The sequence below is a fragment of the Ctenopharyngodon idella genome, chromosome 18, assembly GCF_019924925.1.
Source record: "Ctenopharyngodon idella isolate HZGC_01 chromosome 18, HZGC01, whole genome shotgun sequence".
Classification (NCBI taxonomy): Eukaryota; Metazoa; Chordata; class Actinopteri; order Cypriniformes; family Xenocyprididae; genus Ctenopharyngodon; species Ctenopharyngodon idella.
Genome location: NC_067237.1, coordinates 26,648,489 through 26,673,303, shown reverse-complemented (window position 1 = coordinate 26,673,303; position 24,815 = coordinate 26,648,489). Strand labels below are relative to the sequence as shown.

General features: G+C 35.7%; 1 protein-coding gene across 6 annotated transcripts in view; it reads right to left on the bottom strand.

The window, feature by feature from the left end:
- The window catches only part of srgap1a (SLIT-ROBO Rho GTPase activating protein 1a), a 108,117-nt gene that overhangs the window by 35,924 nt on the left and 47,378 nt on the right, over positions 1-24,815 (bottom strand). For all 6 annotated transcript variants that reach the window (XR_007926125.1, XM_051869756.1, XM_051869759.1 and 3 more), the window contains exons 4-8: positions 20,334-20,396; positions 15,615-15,797; positions 14,468-14,596; positions 10,090-10,311; positions 7,973-8,074 (exon numbers count right to left, since the gene is read on the bottom strand). Coding sequence is in view for 5 of the 6 variants with exons in the window: in XM_051869756.1 (XP_051725716.1) it covers positions 7,973-8,074; positions 10,090-10,311; positions 14,468-14,596; positions 15,615-15,797; positions 20,334-20,396 (699 nt within the window). In the remaining variant the exon portion in view is untranslated. The remainder of the gene's footprint in view (positions 1-7,972; positions 8,075-10,089; positions 10,312-14,467; positions 14,597-15,614; positions 15,798-20,333; positions 20,397-24,815) is intronic.

The following is a 24,815-nucleotide window of genomic DNA, read 5'->3' as shown; positions in this document are numbered from 1 at the left end:
CATATGTTGTTCTAGAACTTGGATATACCTTTCAGCATTGATGGTGCCTTTCCAGATGTGTAAGCTGCCCATGCCACACGCACTCATGCAACCCCATACCATCAGAGATGCAGGCTTCTGAACTGAGCGCTGATAACAACTTGGGTTGTCCTTGTCCTCTTTAGTCCGGATGACATGGCGTCCCAGTTTTCCAAAAAGAACTTCAAATTTTGATTCGTCTGACCACAGAACAGTTTTCCACTTTGCCACAGTCTATTTTAAATGAGCCTTGGCCCAGAGAAAACGCCTGCACTTCTGGATCATGTTTAGATATGGCTTCTTTTTTGACCTATAGGGTTTTAGCTGGCAACGGCGAATGGCACGGTGGATTATGTTCACTGACAATGTTTTCTGGAAGTATTCCTGAGCCCATGTTGTGATTTCCATTACAGTAGCATTCCTGTATGTGATGCAGTGCCGTCTAAGGGCCCGAAGATCACGGGCATCCAGTATGGTTTTCTGGCCTTGACCCTTACGCACAGAGATTGTTCCAGATTCTCTGAATCTTTGGATGATATTATGCACTGTAGATGATGATAACTTCAAACTCTTTGCAATTTTTCTCTGAGAAACTCCTTTCTGATATTGCTCCACTATTTTTCGCCGCAGCATTGGGTGAATTGGTGATCCTCTGCCCATCTTGACTTCTGAGAGACACTGCCACTCTGAGAGGCTCTTTTTATACCCAATCATGTTGCCAATTGACCTAATAAGTTGCAAATTGGTCCTCCAGCTGTTCCTTATATGTACATTTAACTTTTCCGGCCTCTTATTGCTACCTGTCCCAACTTTTTTGGAATGTGTAGCTCTCATGAAATCCAAAATGAGCCAATATTTGGCATGACATTTGAAAATGTCTCACTTTCAACATTTGATATGTTATCTATATTCTATTGTGAATAAAATATAAGTTTATGAGATTTGTAAATTATTGCATTCCTTTTTTATTTACAATTTGTACAGTGTCCCAACTTTTTTGGAATCGGGTTTGTAATATAACCACATAAAATGGTGAAAGGGAGATGCCAATGAGAAAAAAGGTGGGAAAAAGATGTTGAAAGCTGGTGCAATCGCTCAGTGGAAGCATTTGTTCACCTGCTGAAAGAATCTGCACAGTATGGAAGAACAAATTTCTCTCACGCTGACATGCTCTCTTCCTCTCACATACACAGAGTTTGGAAAGTAAGCACAGCCTTTTCTGTTTGCACAAACACTGCAATCTTCTTGCACAACACTATAAATCATACATATACACAGACAATAGCAATGTTTCCATCCACCTATTTTTGAGATGCCACACAAAAATCCTGCTGGAAGGAAGCACCAAGATGCGCATAAATTCTAAAAAAAACCTATGTGCTTAAGTGAAGCGGATTTTTTTTATACAATAAGAAAACATGCACAAACTACGATGGAAATACCTTTACCAAATAAATCCCTCAATGTGGAGAGAAAAAAAAAAAAACCATTAGACTTTTCCCCAACAGGGGATGTGATTGGATAACTGGACTAACCAGCAGACCAATTTTATTGCACAACATCACAAATGTTACTTTGGTCATTTCGAAATGCCTGAGCCAAAAACTGTTATCAGTTATATACCGATTGCAGCATCTTCCATTTTTATTTCCCAGGAAGTGATGATTTTGTTCTCTTGAACATGGGGTGGAAACGGTGCTTTATTTGCAAATGTTTTATGCGACATTCCAATTTCGCACACAAGATAAATTTGCAACTTTGAACGGAAATAGATGATTTCATACAACCACAGTGAGTATCACTACCACGTGATATCATGCAACATAAAACCATAGTAGTTCCATCACACAGTGACCTCATATCTCTCATTGTCCCATTCAGTCTGAATCATTCCTCAAATCAATGGAGTATGACATACAAGTCAATGGAAACCAACAGTCACACCTAAAACCAAACGGATCCAGGTCACTGTTCCACTTGTGATTCATTGGCCTGATGTGGGAACTTGAAACACTGAGAGATGATCACAGTTTTTAAACCCGTTAATATGTCTGTGGTTTGGTTTTGGTGAAAGCCTTTATGAATGACATGCTGCACCTGTTTTAAAGGATGTTGTTTACTGGGAAAAGAAACTTAATTCTGCTATAACAAAGGTAGACAGGTTACACAGAGGTAAACTGATTCAAGGGGGAAGGGAAGAGTTCAGTTTCAAGGACATGAAAGCAGTCAAAATGAAATGACATGGAAAAGAGGGATTTTTTTAAAAAGTATCTCAAGTCACAATGACTTGGATATATACGTCACAATAGCGAAGACGAGACTATTGCAACTACCGTTTTAATGCCAACTTTGATACTGCTTGAAAAGTTATGCCAACTTTGATACTGCTTGAAAAGCCTGAGCCCTTCAGCTTTTTTTTAAACCTTAGGTGGTTAAAGACATGAACGCTATAGATAAACTATGCTTCAGCTGATTTTAAAAAACTCAGCTAAGCCCTACTTTCAAAGTGTGTAGTTTGAAATACTATGTAGTGTGCATCACTTATAAGCCAAATTCGAACCTAATCGCCTGCATACAAGCGATACCGCTAACCTGTCAGAGTTTGCATACTACCTTCCAGGTTAAATCTCACGACAGAAATACCATGAAACTTTAATTAATTGATATCTTTGCAAATACTGTATATTTACATTGGAATGTGCAAAATCTGATATACATAATAAAATATAGGTGTCTTATATAACAATATGTTTCATTAATTATTATAAGTGTTATTTAATTGTTTGGAAATGCCAATTTGCTGATCAATTCCACCAGTATTTCAGACCATGTGATCTGTAAGCTTGACCAACAAGCTACATTCGGCGTAAAATGAAGGCACTGAACAAAGATGATATTTTGGCACATCTGTAGCACTCTGGCAATCAGCATTAGCGCTAACAGAAGGGCCCGATAATCAGTACAAAGGCAGCAAAGAGGGCCACAATCAGAGAATCAGTGCTTCACACAGCAGCAGGAGAAGAGCACAGATCTCCTAGCGTTTGATGTGCCTCCCAGAGGTTTATCTCCTGCAAAACAAACAGACACTTCCTATGGAGAACTGTGCAGTGCCTTAGTGGGGTTTAATGTTTGATGTGAACAGAATATCCACTGGAGAAGGAAAGGAAGGCGGGAGAGAAAGATAAAGGGAGTGGGACAGAAAGTCAAGAGATAACACTGTCAATTCCCCATTGAGAACTCCAATCTCACCCTAATCTCTACAGCAAACACTATTTACATTATTCAATTATGAGCTTGAGAAGAAGAATGAAAAAAAGAAGAGGTGACAGCAGGATAATTGCTGAATAAAAAAATGAAAGGATGAAGCAGGAAGCTCTAACTGACAGACATATTCTTCCTTTGTGTCTGATAAAGGTGTGTTTGAGGATGAAGCAAAGCTTAGTTTAAAACGGTTACACTATAATGTATAAAGAATTCATCGGGTAATTTCTTTTATCCTCTAATGCAGTGAAGGTTCTAGGAAACAGCTGCACAAAAACATAACACTGTGTCCAGTATCCTGTGAGGTTCCTTGAGTCTGGTGTCAAAAAGATGCTTTAAGCCATCTGGAGAAACCAGGAAGTACCCTGACCTCACATCCTCTTGCTGTGTGCTTCCACTTCCTTTCAGCCTGGTCAGTCTAACACTTGTAATTTAGTACAATGTTTGTTATTTAGCACACACAAAGGCCAGGCTAATTAATCAAATGATATTTGGTCACTTACAAATTATAGGCACTTGATTTGGCAATTAAAGTCCCCTGAAATCAAAAGTTTTTTAGCTTTTAGTATGAATATGTTAGCCTTAAGGTTATGAATAAGCTGGTGTGTTCCAAAACAATGACAAAATTCGCATTTAGGAGATGTAAGCATTAAAAACTTACAGTCTCTTATTTCTGCTAAAATGGATCACAGATTTTCATGTCATCACCACGCACTTCAGCTTCTAATCAAATCTTCTGTCCAATCAAATGCTATTGGACCCATTTGAATTCTGCATAGAATGCTGTATTTTAAAGCGATATAGAGGAGATTAGTATGAAAAATGGTTAGAGATTAGAAGGAAACCAAACCTTTACCGAGCTCAGCGGCTCTGGCCGAGCTGTGATATAAACAAAACGCTATTGGCTATTTTAAAAAAGGGGCGGGGCTGTTCGATATATCCCACCCTGTCTTCCTGTTTCAGTTGAAATTACGTCAACTCATTGAATAATGCTGCGCGTTCCAAGACACTTCAGTGGGCCTTTAAGAATGTTGTTCCCTCTTTTGTCAGTTCCAAAATGTAGCAAAAGCTGTCAATGCAAATTTTAAATAAATAGTAAAGAAAATTTTATTATATTATAGCATTTTTCATTTTTCTTTGCAAAATAGCTACTAAGTGATCAATATAAACAGATATTTATATCACAATATTCTTATCAAATTGTCAGTAACAACATATAACCCAATATACACACTTTTAAGGAAAATTATTGTTTTAACATTTTAAGACAATGCCCAAAAAAGGCCAATTGAATATTTGAATATTTATATACTTTATTTGATCAGCCAATGTTCATAGTATAATAATAAAAAAAAACTAAACATTTAAATAAATAATAAATATTTAAATAATTAAATACTAATAAATAAATATGATATGTTTGCGCTTTGATTCTGAAAGCAAACGTTAAAAAAAAAGTCTGAAATGTATTCAAACAGCATTCAGGCTCTCCACACACTTAATAAAGCCCAAAGTATAGTTCACTTTTTACACGTACGCGAGGGCCAGTGTACAGTGCGCTTGACGTGAATTTCATCATCAGAAGGCCTATGTAGACGAGAGATTGCTCAAAACTGTGCATGCGTCAAACGCCTGTGTATGCGTACGAGTCGAATGAAGCATGCTTTGCAAGGTTGTGCATTCGACTGTGCATGTAAACCAGCGTACACATAAAAAAAAAAAAACGAAGTATGCCCAGGGCTTAAGTGTCAACTTGTGTGGCTGCTAATGATTGCACAATGATGGAGTACAAACAAACAGTCTTTTAATAATAATTCCAAGAGGTAACATGCAGGAGAATCACAAGAAGTAATAGAACGTTAACCACATGAAGTATAAACGACACGGAGCAAAGAACAGAGGAAACTAAGGGTTTAAATACACAGAGTAATCAACAAAACTAAGAACAGGTGAGGAACTAATGAGTAACTGTGGGAACTAAAAATGACAAGGAACACAGGCAAAACAGGAACAGGGAAAACGAAACCATAACACAATGAAACTAAACTGAACTAAACATAACCCTGACAATAAGATGCAAAATTTGGATTTACCTTCTTTGAAATGTTTCATGAGTCTCTTTCATTTTTTTTACAGAGACTGATATTTATACTACAACCTGCAACATTTCAGTTAGCTGGCCATTTTTCCAGAACCGTTTAGCTTCCATGACAACACAGACAGTGGCCTGAGCAATCATTCTACACAGAAGATGACTTATCAGCTCTTTGTGGGGAAAGTCCACAAAAGACTGTAGCTCTACAACAACAGCACCGCCTGGAGCAACAATATTTATACAGAACCGACCATTTCCGAAATGGCATAATGCAGATAGATCTTCCTAACCTACATAACAAGTTATGTCAAATTTGTGCAGGAACAACAATACACATCATCTTTATCACATGGACATACTCAGTGCCAAATTCTGATTTTGTCTGTCAAAACTGAGAGAAAAATGATGGTAGAGAAATAACAGGAAGGAGATAAGAAAAGAAGAGGGCAGATGTAAGACACCCGTTCATCTAAGATGGACACGATAAAGCCAAGAACAAAGCCAGACTCCTCCATCTTTCTGACCGAGAGTTTTTTTTTTATCCGGCAGCAGCCCGAGTATTCGACTTGAAAACTGATTAAAATGTTGCAGACTTGGAGGAGAGATAATAAAATGTGAAAAAGACAGACAGTCGGAAAGAAGAAAAGGAAGATGGTGTCACTGAGAGAAGCTTCTCTGTGCGTCACGCAGGTTATCTGGAGGACAGTGAAAACTCTGCAGGGAGGAAAAAAACTATTTCTTGTAAGTCCTCCCAAAGCCTCTTTTACGATCAGCTCCTGCCAACTCAATTAAGCAAACACACTGCAAAGCTGTCTCGCTCTAATGCAACAGGAAGATACGGGTTGTGTGCTCCTGGACTTGGCTAACTTATTAAACAAGATTTTCAAATTCAATTATGCAGCTGAAATGAACAAATCCATTTAAGCGCTGGTGATCATCCGATGCAATTGTTATTTAGCAGATGCTTTATAACCCAAAGTGAACTGCACACTAATTTCTGGGAAAGTCTTAAAGGTGACGCATGTAATACTACTATTAGTATGCCATTCATGGGTTTATCTCCCCCTAAAGTGTAAACATTGAGCCCCCCACAGGAAACATCAAAACATCTGTCAATCTCTTTATAGCTCAACCTCTAGCGAGAGTTTGGGGTGTATTTATCTGGTGAGGGATCATGAATGACACGTTACTTGGAAATAGAAATTCAGCTTTTGTTACAAAAGTGCAAGTTAAAATTCACTGCATTTCGACCTTCAAAGATTAAACAAGTCATCAACACGTCAAAGATGCAACGCGCTACAATTGACGCAGTACCATACAGTATCATCAATCATGCACCAGTTCAGAAAGACATATGTACCAGTTTATAAAGTTTACTTTAGAATGTTATTCAAATAGTTGTGACATGTTATGTCAAAAATGCGCCCAGTGCAGATTCGTTGGATGGGTTTATTATAAGCAAGACGCTCGCCTTGCTCTAGACAGTGTTCGCCTACTCAATTGCTTACTCATGATGCACAGCAACACAGCTAAAAGCATTCCTAATATGTACTTTTATTGAAAGTAGCCTACTTTTAACTGTTGAGTGTGAAGAAGAAAAATTAAAAAAGCTTTTAAATATTAATTGGCATATGCAGGGGACATCAGTTATGCTCATCTTTGCTCGCTCCTTTTAAATTATCTTGAATAAAATAGCAAATTTTTTTCATGAAGCACATACAACAGACCTAAACCAGAAGAGATCCGATCTGTTTTACAGAATACGGAAGTTAGATTGCGCATAACCCCTATTAATTGAAATAATAAAACAATTTATTAAAAGTTTAACAAAAATTTAATCTCTAGGGCCCTATGAAATCCATTTTATTTTCCTAAATTCTGTTCCCCCCTATGGTTTTAAATTTAATTAAATTTTAATAACCAAAAAGCATGTCTAATTTATTAAGTTGATAAAAACTTATTGATTTGGCTTATTAAATTGTTTTTACAATAATAGAGCCCTCTAAAATGTTTTATATCTTTTCAAATATTCTGTGTTGTCTGATTTAATTTTCCTGGTTTTATGACTTAATCCAAAATTGTTGGTAATCAAATTAAGGCATAAAATATTAATTTAAATTATCTTTTAAAATGTCATCAAATGAAAAATTAACAATTCCTTTCACTTTTGTTTTGGCAAACAAAGTGCTGCACAACAGAGGTTTATTGTTAAAAATTAAAACATGGAAGAAAAATTGTGAAATATAGCCTAAAAATTAAAGCTTTGATAATTGTATTATTATTTTATTTGAGTAGTACATTCTACTGTACAATAATATATTTCTGTCACAACTCCTTCAAGGTAAACCAGGGTTGTCATGAAGACTTTTGAGTTTCTGGGTGTATATATGATATGAGGATAGTTTTCTCTAATGAAATTCTGTGACATTCCGTATTATACTGTAAATTCCATTTTTATGACGGAATTCCGTGATTCAGTCAGTGTTTTCGGCACTGCAGAAATAAGCCCCTATATAGATAAGAGGGACTTGGTTAAAACTGGATGTAAATGTCATTTTGAACTACTTTAAATTTCTGGCAGCACTTGGGTGACCTTACCTCTTCGTTCTCGATCTTTAGGGTGGCCAGGCGGGACTGCAGCTGCTGGAACCTTAGGAGGAGTTCTGCCTGCACAGGAGGCTGGGCCGTGATCTGACACACCTGGGAAAAAACAACAAATAAAGACTTCCAAATTACAAGAAACCTAGATGACAACTGCCGTTAGAGAACCTGCTCTTATAGAACATAGCTCCCTAAAGAAGGAATCTCAGATTCAAACAAATAACCAACACCTGGCACAAGCATTATAATGTCTCTTATGAAGCAAAACCCCAGCTGCTTTTATTGACCGAGAGAGTACAGGCATGATCACAAAACAACAGGTTGTAAACCATGCGCAGACATGATATTAGTGACAAAATGGCCAATTAGTGAGAATAAATGCAATAAACACTCTCTAAAAACGGCTTGAGGGTGAGAAATGCAATATGATTTGCTCTCAGCGCTCTGTATAAACACCACGCTGCCAGCTGAGACTCAATAAAAGAAGGATATGAAGCAATCCTGACCGCATATAATTCAGAATTTCATTAAGGCGCTTTTCTCCATTCTGTATCCTGTATGATCTCATACGCTTCACCATGGCCAGAGACAAGATTAACGTGAGGTTAATGGATGGGCCAGTGGATGGGAGGTGCATGTTAAAATGAAATGTGATGTCTGCTTACAGGTTATTTGGAAGGTGAAGGGTGTTGGGTCAGTCCTACTATGCAGTACATATTCATGTCTCTATCACATACACGCTACTATTCAAAGGTCAGTAAGATTTTTTTTTTTAAAGAAATTAATCATTTTATTCAGCAATGATGCATTAAAATAATTAAAAGTGACAGTAAATACATTTATAATGTTACAAAAGATTGCTATTTTAAATAAATGCTGTTCTTTTGACCTTTATATTCATCAAAAAATCTTGGACAGCACAACTGTTTTCAACATTAATGATAAGAAATGTTTCTTTAGCAGCAAATCAGCATATTAGACTGGAGTAATGATGCTGAAAATTCAGCTCTGCCATCACAGGAATAAATTACATTTTAAAATATATTTAAATAGAAAACAGTTATTTGAAATTTTAACAATACTTCATAATATTACAGTATTTTTGCTCAAATAAATGCAGCTATAGTAACTATGAGAGACTTCTTTCAAAAATATTTTTAAAATTGTATTAACTTTTTTAAATTTATTTTATTGTTTTTTTTTATCACAATATCACATTTAAAGTGAACAGAGGGGTGAATTTGATATAATTTCACTACATTGGGTTCAAATGTGCTATTTTTACCATGTCCCTGGCCACACTAACTTCTAAAATAAAATTTAAAAAAAAAAGTAAATTTTGCAGGTGCTCCTTCATGTTTTTCCTTCTATAATGATATCATCCTCCAGTTAACAATTAAAAATGGATTTGAAGAATTTTGCTGTATAAGTTGGTTTGTCCCACTTTAAAACATCCAATCCTGTTTGATAAAATTACAGCAATCTGTAAAATAATATCAACATTTGAAGTTGACACAAACTATAAACTCTCTCTCAATCTCTAAGACTAGCTTTAGCTATTTCCGTTTGGTTAATGTTCTTGCCTTTCTGTGAATAATCAATTTATAAATAATAAATTAACAACTTCACTATTTCATCCACCTTATTTTACAACATGGAAGTATGCGATTTTCTGTGAAAGTGCAAGACTTCCAATTCATTATCCATTATAGGTAATAAAGTGCAGTAAAGGGTAAAACTATTTGCGCTACAAACCAGTGTGTTTATAATTATTACAAGATATATTAAAATAATACGTTTACATACTAGTTTGAAATATAAGCTGCATAAAGGACTGTTTTTGTACAGCTAAAATAACTGGAAGCGGATGGCAGCGGAAGCCAGACACACTCCAGTGCCCGCTCTGAAATACTTGGTAAATGACAACATAAGCAATTAGAAAATAAAGATACGGAATACAACAGACTGTTAAGAAAATAAACCCATATAACCTCATCTCAGCTTACATGGTGTTAAGATGTAACTTAACCAAACACTGGGTGTCAATGTGGTTGCTACTGTGTATGTGTACATATGTACGTGGGTGTGTGGGTACGGCTTTGTTTAAATCTGACCTCATCTCCCATATGTGGCTGGAACTCAAATTTGACGGGTGGGCAGAACGCGGTAGGGTACATTTCCATGAAACGCTGGCGGTCACTACGGGGGTCCAGACTGTCCACTGCGTTCTCAATGATGTCCAAGCCCTCGTGACGAGATGTCTCCAGGTTATATTCAGCCGAGAGGTAGGTCCGCAAAGCTCGGTTCAGAGAGGCATGATATCCCAGATCACAACACTATACAGGAAGACAGAGAGACCAAGAGAAAAATTTTACCCATTTAACTAAGACATAGGGGTATTAAAATGACAAAAAAAATAAATAAATAAATAAATAAAAAAATCACAACAAAATGACAAACTTAAAAAAAAAAAATGTAATTGGAAAATATAAATATAAAACCTAACTAAAAAACTATAATATTTACTAAAATAACATTGTAAAGATGCCCCTCAGCCCAGAAAAAAAATATAAATAAAGGACAAAGTATCTCTCCAAGTGATAAAATGATAAAATGGACAATGCGTCTTACTTCCTGACAAAGTGAGATGGCTTTTTAACAACAGTGCAACAAAATAAAGAGCAAAGGATGCACATAAAGTTGTGTAATTGATGTTTTATCTATTATTTAATAATTTTCATGCTGCCACTGATAGTGATGGGTAATGTATTTTAGTTGTGCAAGCCTATCAATGCATAAATTTGGTAGCATAAAGTAGCATTTTCTGGCAAGTTGTATCCCAATTTGTCACCAAAAGTACACACAATCTGCCTCAAACCTACAACCTCTTGATTACCAGCCAAAATTTGTAACCACTAAGCCTTGTTAAGCAGACGTCAGGTCTGACTCAAAGCTAATATCTGAGATTCCAAACACATTAACACGAACGGCACAGCATGACGTACTGGTCTATCAGCAACCGTGGCTTTGGGAATATTTATGTCCCTGTGTCTGACTGTTCTGAGGTGACCTAATACATACTAACTGTGCTTTGGTGGTCTGTGAGCTGTCTTTACAAGGCCTTGAACTCTGAGGACAGTTGTAAACCAGCCCAGTGGCCTGGTTGTTTCCTAGCAGGAATTTCCATAATTTGATTTTGACTCTGATATGGGAGTCATGGGAAACTGAGATGCAAAAAGATGTACTGGATAATAAAATATGGGAGAGAACTGGGCCATCCTTGGGGAGGTTATTTAAGATAAGACTGTGTGTATCCTTAAAGTCCCCCTGTGGTGAAAATCAAGTTTTTAATGTTGTTTATATGTCTATGTGGTGTTTTGAATATCCTGTAAGACAAACCATGTGCAAATTCATAAGTCAACACCATTGCAGAGTATTTTCTATTTAAAACTGCAGTGAAAAAAAGACAGTCTCAAACCCGCGGCTTGAAATCGCTGGTGTTTCTGACATCACAAACTACCTTGTAACCAATCATGTCAACGTTCCGGTGGGCTTTAGCATATCATTAACCATGACCACTCTGAAGCAAGGGACTCCCTAGTCTAGAGAAAATATACCGCTATATTTTTTTGTTGATTTAAAAAAAAAAAAAAAAAATCGGGAAGCTTTTTCCACTATATGCCTTTTTCCACTGACGTTAAGGTGTTCAAAGCATTTCTAAGGGTACAAATTATTAGAAGACAGCTGTCTGACTCGCGAAGGGGAACATGGTTTGTGTAACATTAGCAACACATTATTAGCTGTTTGATAATGTAGTCAAGCAAAAGGCTAATTATATTAATTACCGTTGTGTCCGACGTTGTAAAAAGCAATACCACTGTGCAGCATTTACCTCAGTAAATTCACCGATGTGGATCTCTTGAACTCGTGCGAGTGAGTGAAGGCAGGGTTAATTAGCATATTCATATCCGCATATAATAAATGAGGCAAGGGTGTAGAGTTACATTCAAGCTATTTTAAGGCATGAAGAATTTTTTTCACAGGAAAAAAGTTTAAATGTGTCATTTTGTTGATCAAATATGAGTTTTAAGGGATAAAATTATTGACTACAGGGGGACCATATATCACTCAAAAAAAAAAAAAAAAAAATGTACCTCCCACCTTCAGAGTTAATTTTATTTAATTAATACGATGGCCTGCTCTGCTTGTCGGCCTGCTGGTTGTTTTAGCTTTGATGCCCCTTTTTCATTGAAATGGAGCGGGAAGAGCCACATAATGACACAGCCATTTTTATGAACCTGCTTTTTTTTTCCTTTTTGGAGCTTGACTTGCATGTGAAAAAAAAATAAAAATATAAATAAATAAAATATTTTTGCATTTTAGACTAGTTTAGTATATCAATAGGACCCATAATGGAAAATCCATGTTTAATAGCATTATGCAGGGGCAAAAACGTCTTTAATACAAGACAAGGTCAAGTTCTTTCCCCTTCAAAGAACTGACTGCGCATGAATACAGTATCACTCAAACACTCTGTCTCTTGCCAGCCCCCTGCAGAGAGTTTTTTGTTTCATAGATGAATATAATATTGCTGGATGCTCAGTTTATAAATAAAGGATGCTGACTGGATTTGACAATGATTCAGGCTGTGGCTACAAAATAGTGAAGTGTGGGTGAAGTGTGAAGCGTGAAAAACACATACATTATAACAGTAGTTGACCTAAAAGAGATTAAAGCAGACTGATTCACAGAAAAGTGGGTTTTAGGGCCAGGTGCCACTTCCTCTCCATTCAGGCTAAAATTGTTTGCATATTCAGAGACTGAGGCACCTACAGTACCTTAATATAAAGTAGGACAACAGCCACTTCTAACATATTTACAAAAGGGGATGCAAAAGTCCACATACTAATTTTTTTTCCACCAGGAAATGGAATTTAGAAAAATGTAAAACAAATAATGATGTGAATTGAATATGAAATATTAAACATTCTGAACTATTTCTAGGTCACTAATCAAATCAGCAAATAAGTGACATAAGGGGCTTTCGCACCGGAGGAACTTTTTCATAGTTCCTAGAACTATTGGCTGAAGTACCCGGATTTTGACGTGTTCGCACCGCAGGAACTAGGAACGATTTTAGCTCTAGGAACTCCTTTTAGGGGAACTAAATTAGCTCCTACTTTAGAGTAGGGTCTAAACCAGCACTATAGGAACTATCAGTGACGTAAGTGTACGTTGATTGGTCAAACGCATGTCAAACACTGGCACCAGGCATTTTTAAAAAGCCGTGTAAACATATTTACTTCACAAACATGGAAAACAGCGATAACGGCATATACCTGTTGTCTGCAGGGTTGTGTTCTTTTCTCCGCCTTTTCTCTGGTTTTTAGCGTTTGTAAATGCCGCGCTTAAAGACGCCGCTGTCGGCCGCTTCAGAGTTCCAATTCCCGGTGCGAATGCAACCAGGAACATGGCCCAGGGGAGAAATTAGTTATTGGGGAACTATCCTAGTGGCTAGTTCCTATAACTGAGTTCCTAGAACTATTCGGTGTGAAAGCCCCAATAGGCATGTCATTGAAGCTCTTTGGATCATCCGAAATCATGCTGGAGAACATGATCATCAGGTTTTACATAAAAAAAGAGGTACCAACCGAATATATCATAAACTTCTGAAATTCATGTAAATGTTCCAATCAATTGGAATGAATAATTTTGTATTAAATTAGAAATAAAAATGCAAAATAAAAGTGTTTTAACTTCATACTTTTGGAATAGGCCTCTGGTTTCTCCACCCACACGTTTAAACCACCATCTTTGCTTATTCTCTACAACAGGGGTGTCCAAACCTGCTCCTGGAGGGCCACTGTCCTGCAGAGTTTAGCTCCAACTAAACTCCAACCTCCAACCTCAACAAACCTGTCTGGAAGTTTTTAGCATGCCTAGTAAGTCCTTGATTAGATGTTTAGGTGTGTTTAATTGGGGTTGGAGCTAAACTGCGGGACAGTGGCCCTCCAGGAGCAGGATTGGACACCCCTGCTCTACAAGGATCACACAGACATTGTGTTAAACTCCTCATTCTTTTTCAGACATGTATTTGACAATCAGGCCTTCATAAAACGTCTTCAAATAACAGGTTTGTGTGGTTGTTTGGAGAAATAGAAATGAATGCCATTTAACCACAGTGTATTTTTTAAAACATCTCATTCCTGTCAGACACACCTGCATTTGAAGTCTCAAGAGCTTACATTTGAATGCAATGTTGACAGAGCTCTCACTGAGGAGTCTATGCATTTCCTCAGATCAAAGCAGGTGTAGACAAAGATGCATATTCAACCAAGAAACCGGTGAAAACGACAGCAGTCTTTGTCATATTTAGCATCCCAGCAGACTTGAGGTCAGTTTGAAACTATTTATAACTGTCCTACTTGTCACACAAACTTTCTTCATCTGTGAAAGAATCCCCGCACCTCCTTTTCTTTCCCCGGTACTTACGTCTATTAAATCAGACAAGTCGTGAATGTAATACTTGAAGATTGAAGCATTAGTGGCTTCGAGCGTCAGCAGGTATTCGTTCCGAGCTTTGATCGACTTCAGCTTGTTCTCAGAATACTTGGCTTGCCTCTGATGAGAGAGAGTGGAGAAACGAAACAGACAGAATTTGAGAAAATGGTTTGAAATATAAAAACATGCAAGGGAGCTTTTATCTCTGCATGCAGTATATTCCTTGAAGATTTCTTGTGAAATGACAGAGAACAAATCCTTCCAAAAATAAACCAACAGGAACATATAAGCGTATAAACTGCAAAAAAAAAAAAATCATTATACAGATTATACAGTCATCTATGGACTAACAGAGCACATCTATGTTGCTACAAAAAACTTAAAGAATAAGTATTGCTCATTTCCTGTATCAGTAAGGATACCGCTAACATTCAGACACACTTTGTAGTCTAACTCAACTGACTGACCAACAGACAGTGACTCATGCTAACTTCCATATTTTAACCTTCCCACAATGTCTCGTTCCAGGAAGCATCAATGGAAAGAACAAACCCACAGCTGTTAAATCATTTGTCACAGGCTTTAACAGAAAACAGATATACTAAGAGCATAAAATGTTGCCATTCCTGTGAAAACAGGGTCAGGCATGTCTTCTATCAAAAACATGACTGATGCTTAAAACTTAGCTCCAGAGGGAGCTATGAATAATAATAATAATAATAATAAATACTATACTTTATTTTGCTTGGTGTTTTATTGTAGACAGCTCATTACAAATACTAATAATATTAGCAAATTAAATTAAAAAGGTCATATTTCCCACAAATTTATTTAATAAAATTAAATGCAGCACAAATATCACTACGATACATACAACTGTATTTTACAAAATATACTTTTTAATTTTAAATCACAAAATTTCCACAAAAAAAGAAAGAAAACAAGATTCATTTCTTTATTTAATTTTTTTTATTTCTCTGAAATAAAAGTTTTATCATTCACCAGACTCTATAAATCCAATGGGCCTTGAAGATTTGATGACCTTTATTAATTCTGACTTGATTCTTTGAACCGCCAATTTCATTGGATGGTTCATCATGGTCCTGTTATGAACTACTAAAGACCATTTCTTATTTACCTTCTCCTTCATCTTCTCAATCTTCTTCACAGAGCTCCGTCTCTGGTGTCTGTCCTCTAGTCGAATGTGAAAGACAGGATCTCCAACACGTCCGATCTGCTTTTCCTCCTGCTTCTCTGCCTCTTTCAGTTTACTCTCGGCACTGATGCTCTCCGTGTGATACATATGGTAGGTTTTCATCACCTGCGGGACCCAGAGGTCAGAGGTCAAAGTTCAACAACAGCCAGCTGAGCTCTATAGAGGTGCAGCAGCTGCTCATCTGAGCCAAAACACTTTCATCTTCATACTTGACACAAATCAATTCTGTTATCCTTTAAAGAAACAGCATTTTTTTATTTCTCTGTTTGTAAAAGCTAAAAAAAGCACCAATAGACAGATTTTAAAATAACATATAAATGCATAATTTTCTCCTTCATATACCTTTATTTGCATTTAAACTACAAGCTTATATTTTACTCAGAAAAAAAAAAAAAAAAAAAAAAATAAATAAAAAAAAAAAAATATATATATATATATATATATATATATATATATATATATATATATAATTTTACTGGTACTAATAGAAAGATTTTAAAAAAATTACATTGGTAAAACTTTGTCTTTGAAGTACACTAGTAATTGCACTTATCTTAAAACAGAATCAACCGGATACTGTGCTGTTCCACCTAATAATTTTTTTTCCCTTACTTTCATCAAACCAGATGAAACACACATTATGGAGTACTAAACTCCCGTGAAGAAATCAAATTGCTGAGATGTGAATGTGCGACATAATGGTAAATGCTGCTTCAGATGGCCTGAGTCATTGTTTTGGTTAGGTGGCTATTAGTCATATTCAGATGAATTTTATAACAAGCATTATGATGTGACTCAGAGCTTATGAGCCTGTACTAACAAACTAATTATGCCCACAATGTCAAACTCTTCACAAAGAGCGAGTGCTTAATCGACACTAAAAGCTTTTTCACATTGTAATTGATGTAACATAGGCATGGCATGACTGAACACTGCATGCAGCTGATATTCCAGACTCCTTTACCATAAATGTATAAAAAGATGTCAGTTTCTGAGAAAGTAAACCGTTTGAAAGTACATAGCAATATTAAGACCACATAATATTAATATGAGTGGTGATGAGATGCTAATGCATGCTATGTAGTTGCTAAGAAGTTCTTTAGTGTTTTTTTAATGCATTGCGTATTACCAAGTCAAAGAAATCCAGCTCTAAGTCTCTATGGCCACATACACACTGCAGCTAAATTCAGTTCACATTTTAGTGCTTAAAGAATTAGTTCACTTCAGAATTAAAATTTCTTGATAATTTACTCACCCCCATGTCATCCAAGATTCATGTCTTTCTTTCTTCAGTCAAAAAGAAATTAAGGTTTTTAATTCTGAAGTGAACTAATCCTTTAATCCTGTTCTGTACACACAGAGTTCAGTAAAATACGGGAGTGACAACTGCATTCTACAACCGAATTAACTACCAAAAAATGCAGGGTGTGACAACCGCATTTACAAAAAAATTATACGCAGTGAGTACGGAACCGAACTAAACAACTAATGACGTTTTTAACATGCATCAGAAATGTTTCTCTCTTCTGTATGTGTGTGGTTAAAGAAAGCACAGGAAAAGCGGTACGAGCCTTGACTCATTCGTGTTGCCAGATCTTGCTAGAAAAACAGCGAATAAAAACAAGCCCACAATAAACCGAAAAAAAAAAATCCAAATGCTTTAAGCTGAAAATAAGACCAAAATTTTGCAACCCACACCTGCTCACTTTAATAACTCTGTAAACTCAATCATTGTATGAGCCAGGCTTAAGCAACAAGCCCAAAAACACTTAAAATAAGTGGACATGGCAACACTGCAGGAGCGCACTGTGTGAAGCAGGCTTTCCAAGCATTCGAAAAAGCTCTGTTGACGATGCTTTAGTTAAACATAATGAGTATTTTGTCTCTGTATTATTTCTTTGGTCAGAACAGCGGAAATAAAACGCGCGAGATGCCAGAACGTCGCGATGGTTACCGCAGTGTCGAGTTCGGGAGAGACTCGCATTTCTGTACAAACATGGAACAATAATTTAGGGGACTCACTCCCGCATTTTAATGTGGTTGTCACTCCGGAAACTTTACAGTGTGTACATGGCCTTTGATATTTTCAGGTCCCTAGATATGGCCAGTGTTGTTGTTGTTGTTGTTGTTAACTAAAACTAGTATAAAATAAACTAAAACTAAAAATCATTTTTGGTCAAATAAATAATAAATAAAATCTAATTAAGACTTAAAATGGAAAAAAAAAAAGAAAAAAAAATGCCTTGGAAACTAACTCAAACAAATGAGATGAAGTACTAAAATGACTAATACTAAAATTGAGAGGAAAAAACTGAAACAAAAGCTAATTTAAAATATCAACAAATACTACTAAAATATGTTACATAAAAATTAAAATATACAATATAATACATAAATATTTAAATATAAATAATACTAAAATTACACTGGATATGGCTCGTGTCTATCATTCAACATAAATATAATAGGTTTTTGACCCTTGTTTTATTGCCTGCCAGGCAAAAATTGTTAGTTCAACTGTTTAGAAAGCACAAATGATGGGAGGATGAGATACTCTCCAAACTTTAATCCTTAAATCGAAGTGGTTTGTTTTATTCGCCAATCCTAAATATGGTTATAAGCATTAGCATGAACTGCTAACAAGACAGACAGGAAAAAATGACAGCTGCTGTTCTCTCATGTCTCATGTCAGTCTTGTTAGCAATACATTTGAACGCTTATTAAGGTCTCAAGAAATGTTTAACAGTTTTCTAAGTATGATTGTAATGTTTTTGTGCCTTGTGCTCTATAAGCCTCTTGCGAAGCCTGACGCTAACGCTAAAGCGCTAAGCCTCGCTCATCAGCTTGCCTTCTCCTCAATCAAAGGTGACTGAGCACCAAGCTGATTACAAGGACCCATTCACGATTAGACCCCTGAACATCAGGTCAGTCCAGGCCATAATCACTGTGGCAGTCACGCAGCATTATAATTCACGGTACAGCAAAGCCTCAAAGGGCCTCAAAAGAGAGCTTGACTATAAAACGTGGACCAAACTAAATATTGTTCATAAATATGTACAGTCGGAGCAGCACAGTGTACTGCTGTCCACGGCTGTATAATTAGACACATGGCTAAAATGGCAGACCAAACCATGGGCCCCGCTCTCCACTTACTGGTCTGGAACTCTGTTTACATTTCTGCTGGTTTTAGAAGGACCAATTTTAGAGTCGCACCAGACCTGTTATTTTACTGGCTGTGGCTGCATGGAGGGTTTCTGATGCAACAGTCCCACAGAAGTGTTTCCCTCCCGAAGGCTAATTCAGGTCAAAAGGCATGATACACTTCTACAGTGATCAAAAGGAAGCCATGGCGTGCGATGTGATTGCCAGAACAAACGTTCAGAAAATATAAATGTGACAGCTTCAAAATAAAAGAATCTGGGCTGATGTTTCTCGTTGGGTTCTCATGATAGGGGAATGCAAAGATAAACCAAATTTGTAATTGAGACCAATTTAGTAATTTTGAAAGTAGTCATTTTAGCAATTTTGTCAAAAATGTTTGGGGTCAGTTTTTTTTTCTTTAAAAAAAAAATACTTTTTTTAAAGCAAATATGTTTTAAATTGATCAAAAGTGACAGTAAGACTTTTACATTGCTACAAAAATCTATTTCAAATAAATGTTTTTATTTTGTACTTTCTATTCATGGTTTCCACAAAAATATTAAGCAGATGATTATTATCAACTGTTTTCAACATTGTTAATAATAATAAGAAATGTTTCTTGAGCACTAAATCAGCATATTAGAATTATTTCTGAAGCATCATCTGACATTTTCACATCAAATTTCACATCAAATAAGCATTAGAGAAAACATTTTAAAAATCTTACAGACCCCAAACCTTTGAACGGTAGTGTAAACTAAATCTGAATATCCCACGTACTTCACTGCAATGTAGAATAGAAACTAAAATGCTGCGCAAAGTGACAAAATCAGCCAATAAGAACATATGTGATGATTTAAAAACAACAATCAGGAACAAGATAATAAGCCAATGGCATTTTACCGTGGGCGGAGTTAGACACACAACAAGTTAGAAATGGAAACCAATTTTTGGTTTGTGATATTTTTGATAGTCACTCGGGGCTATTTAAGACAAAAACTTGGAAGATTGTCATGGAAGATATATAATTTATCACATAATTTACACTTCATTACATCATTTAGTTTGGACACATGAATAAACTACAAAGCGGCAACAGCAAACAGAGATTTAAAGGAGAAACACATAATGCAACATTGAGCTTTGCAAGCAAATAAACACACAGAGTCCACAGTCTGCAGGTGGTTTTTAAGACCTGGGAATATATTAGCATCTTATTAAGACCGCAGAGGAAGCAAAGGACACATGAATCTTCCGAGCGATTACGGTGGGCCTGACAGCTGTAATTAAAGTGTGGGAATTAACTATTGATTATTGGTATAAACACCATAATCTGCCAAGGTCAGAGATGTGGAAAGTATGTGTGAAGTATGGCTGGTTTTATGGGTGTTTTACCATAGTGCACTCCTGGGTGTACCCAGAAGCAACACGTACCAAGAGAATGCGGGAATGAAATGCTAAAAAAATGACTTTTACAGCTACAAAATTTACAACACTTACCGTGTAGAGCTCATTGAGGACTTTCATCAAATCCTCTTGCAGCTGAAAGGTGATTTCTTTACTCTGAAGAGAGAGAGAAATACAAAAAGGAGGAGGCATCAGCTATCAGATCACATTAAACCCACTGTCAAAATGTTTGACAAAATAAGAAAGCTGCATGTGTTCGTGTGCAATTAAACTTTTAGTTTTGCAAGAGATTTATTTGTGGGCACACACTCTTCACACTGAAGGTTGAACTGTTTGCTTCAACTTTTAGCAGCTTGTGTGGATTACCTGCGTGAAGCTGATCTTTCAGTCTCACAGGCCACTCAAGACTCTCACTAACCCAATTATATCTCTACTAATCTGATTCCACAAGCCATTCCCAGCATCCCAGTGCTCAGGGGTGCTATGAGAAAATCCTTTTGCAACAGTTAGAGCAAGACCTCCAGTCAATCTTGACAAATCAGAGGCCGAAATGTTCTTCAAACTAAATTATACTCACAGTATATGAATGTGAAAGGAACTGGAGATGCTATCAGCATTTTAGTCTATGTGGGTTTATTTAGAAAAAATATGTTTTAGGGTGAATCTCAATCAATCATATATATTATATAACAAGTACAAGAAAAAAAAATTTTTTTTTATATATATATAAAAACATGACATGCAGAGATTTTACCTCCTTAAACCAAAATATATTACATATACCTATCCTAACATTCAACATAAATCTTAATGCACTCAGTCCATTTAGTACTTTAGACTTAATTTAGTACATCAGATGAAAAAAAGTATTTCCATTATATAAATGTTGAGTATATGCATCCATTTATCAATAGAAGGTGACTTTAGCTTTAACCACTTTCTTATGGCCATCTTTTTGCTATCCACCATAACATAGATTATGAATTTCATATCATTGTTAACCCAACCTTCAAATGAGATGTTACCCAAATATATCAAATTTAAAATGAAATTTCCATTCCAAAGATCTTTCGAACTGAAATTGCCAAAATGTAAAAAAGACGGAATACATAAAAATGATGTGACATTATTTTCATGAAAATTACAGGAAAAAAAATTATCAAAAAGGTAGTATTATTTAAATAAAATATTTAAATAAATATATAAAAATATTTTATAATAATATTTAGTATTAATAATAATATATGTTATATATTTAATATTTATAGTAATATTTATTAAACATAAAAATGTAATTTAATATTAATATTATATTAAAATGCACAAATGTGCACAAAATGCACAAAAAATGTAATTACAGAAATAAGAACAGTATAATACTTGTTTGATTTTTTAAAAACAAAATATAATTCTTTTTTTAACTTATGGGAAAATATGATCTTGACATGTTCATCACAGGCTATGTGATATCAACTCTTTCAGACATTTAATTAAAGTCAATTGTATGTGTAACACAAGCATAACAAGTCACATGTGTCATGTGGAGGTCAAGAGTCAAAATAATTTAGCTAAGATCTTCAAACACCCACACACTGCTGTTCCACACTCAACCTCTCAAGAGCAAACACAAGAGCTAACAGCTGTGTGTGTACATGTGTGCACTTCAGCACACCCGCAGGATCTCAGAGGCACACAAGTCTGCACTAAATGCTAAGTTCATCATCCGTGACTCATCATACAGTACCGGCAGCATCCGGGCATGCAGATCCAAACAGGCCTAGAGAGATTATTCACGTGCCATGCCAAAGCTCTGCCTTCAATCAGGCTTCCTCTCAGGCTCATCTAACACCAGCCAGTTCTGCCTTTTACATAACTGTTTCCAGCCGATGGTCAAACTGACAGACACAGTTATATGGAGAGATGTGGTGGCTCAGACTATTCTGAGAGCAATCAAGCAGGTTGGCAATAGAGCAAAGGACTGTGGGAAGCAGGGTTTTGTGCTATTCAGAATTGAATTAAGAAATGACAGCTAAAGTCCTGAATGTGAATTAATGAAGTCAAAAATTAAAAAAATAAAAGTTGCTTTGAATAAAAAAAATCAGCTAAATGCATAAATGTAAATCAAATGGCAGGTATGTTTCCACATTCTTTTTACATTTAAATAAAAAGGGCTCCTAGTATTTCCTATTTTCATTGTTAACTTATCAATTATTTACTTTTTCTAAGATTCAGCTTATGTCTTATTTGACAATCATCTAAACAAATTAGTCACTTTTTTCTATTGTTATTCTGTTAAATAAATGGCAAAAAGCCAATAAATAAATTTTAAAAAATACAAAATGTGTCTGAAAATCAAAATCAAAGAAAATCTATGTAAAACAATAAAATAATAAAATAAATAGAAATGTAAACATAAATGTAAAGAAAATGGCAGCCGTCTGAACTCTTCGACTTTATTAAGCGTCACACACATGAGAGGACAACCCTAAAAAACCTGCGATACAAAAGTGCACATGACCCTATCCATGGCAAGCCCCATGAGTAAAATGCATTGCACACACACATATAAAAGTACATCAGTACATCCAGAATTAATGCATCATAACAGAATCAAACAAAGTTTTCTGTTACAACACCATCAGCGGAAACAGACGATTATGATTAGTCACGCGGATTTAATGTTCGTTACGTCAGAATTTATTTGGCAAATGCGTTTCCATCTCCCATTATTCGCATTAACTCTTTTTCACACAATTAAAAAACCACCTCAAGCGAGCGTAAAAACATTTTTGCGAATTAAGGGATTTTTATTCGTAATTTGGCGTTTCCATCACTCGTTTCTGATGCGATACTTCAAAACGTGCATAAAAACAGGGTGATGGAAACATAGCTAATGTTGTGTTATGAACTCTACCTTGAATGAGTCCTAGACTTTGCAACTTAGGGTATGTTTACATGACAACAATGTACTAAAAATAAAAATATTTTTTCCTTTGTGTTTTGCGTGCATGGACGACAACGCTGTCGAAAACGATCCCCATTCACACAGATCTGCGAAAACGACTACAAACACTGTATTATCCATGCCAGGCCATGTAGTTGGCAACGTCACTTTGTAAAAAAAAAAAAAAAAAAAACACTGCGTGCCTATAGACTGTAAACATGTAATACGCATATGCATTACATCACCGTTTTCACAAATTCACGTTTTTGTAGTTTACACAGAAACGATAACGGTATCATTTTCAAAAACTTGCACTTTGAAACCCTCTTTTTTCTGCCAAAAGTTTGTATTTTCAGGCACCCAAAATGTAGTTATCGTGTGAATAAACAGCCAAAATGCATAAAAAGTTAGCAGTTTTTAACTTTAACTGGGCCTTTACATGTCAAGTGAGAAGTTGAGTCAATGTAGCACTACTATCTGCTAGTTTACTTTGTTAAGGACTCTATAAATAACCATATCAAGCCTCTGGGTATAGAGGGTTACATCTTTCCATTAAAATTAATCTGGCTATAAAAAATGTACAACCTTCAAGGCATGAACATGAGAGGGCTGACAGTACCATGTATAGGGCCCATGATGAAGCCAGTCATGTCAAAAATGGGGAGCCATACACTTTATGGCAGGAGGTAGCATAATGCGTGGCAATAAAGGTACTAAATAAAGTGCCGACAGCCATTTAACATGCATGACGGCTTTACTACATTGCAAATTATGATCAGGGCACTAACAGTGTGGGATTTATCCTTTAGGACTATCAGTTGTTATCAGTCACATTCCATATTGTGCAGTACTGAGTTTACTTTTGTAAATGGTATGCAATTAGTAAAGAATTTTAAAAAACTATGATTCATTAACTACTATAATGCATTGACAGAAAAACAAATGACGTCTTTTGAAAGAACGAACATCTCCTCTGAGTGCACCAGGAGAGACTAAGTTTTAGAAATCAACCTTGGATTTCATAAATAACCTAAAAGAGTTTTAAAAAAGCATGTTGTATAAATAATGAAAACAAAATACATGTGACAAAATCTGCCCTCATTGTACATGCATACTTAGAGGACGTGTGCTCCAGTAATGCTGAGCTCTATATGTGGTTGGATGCACGGCTGTTGGATGAATACAGTACACCACAGATCCTTTAACACACTCTTTTGCATTTAAATGGAAAGAGTTTCTAGTATTTCCTATTTTCACCGTTAACTTATCAATTGACTTAAGCTTAAACTACTGTTCAAAAGTTTCAGTATGATATCTTTGTTTTTGAAAAAAGTCTCTTATGCTCAACAAGGCTGCTTTTATTTAATCAAAAATACAGTAATACTGTGTAATATTACTACAATTTAAAATTGTATTATCTATTTTAATATATGTTTTAAAATGTAATTTATTCCTGTGATGGCAAAGCTGAATTTTCAGCATCATTACTCCAGTCATCAGTGTCACATTATCCTTTAGAAATAATTTTATTATGCTGAATTGGTGCTCAAGAAACATCTTATGTTATTATCAATGCTGAAAACAGTCAAAGTTTAAAACTGCTTATATATTTTTGTAGAAATCGTGATGTA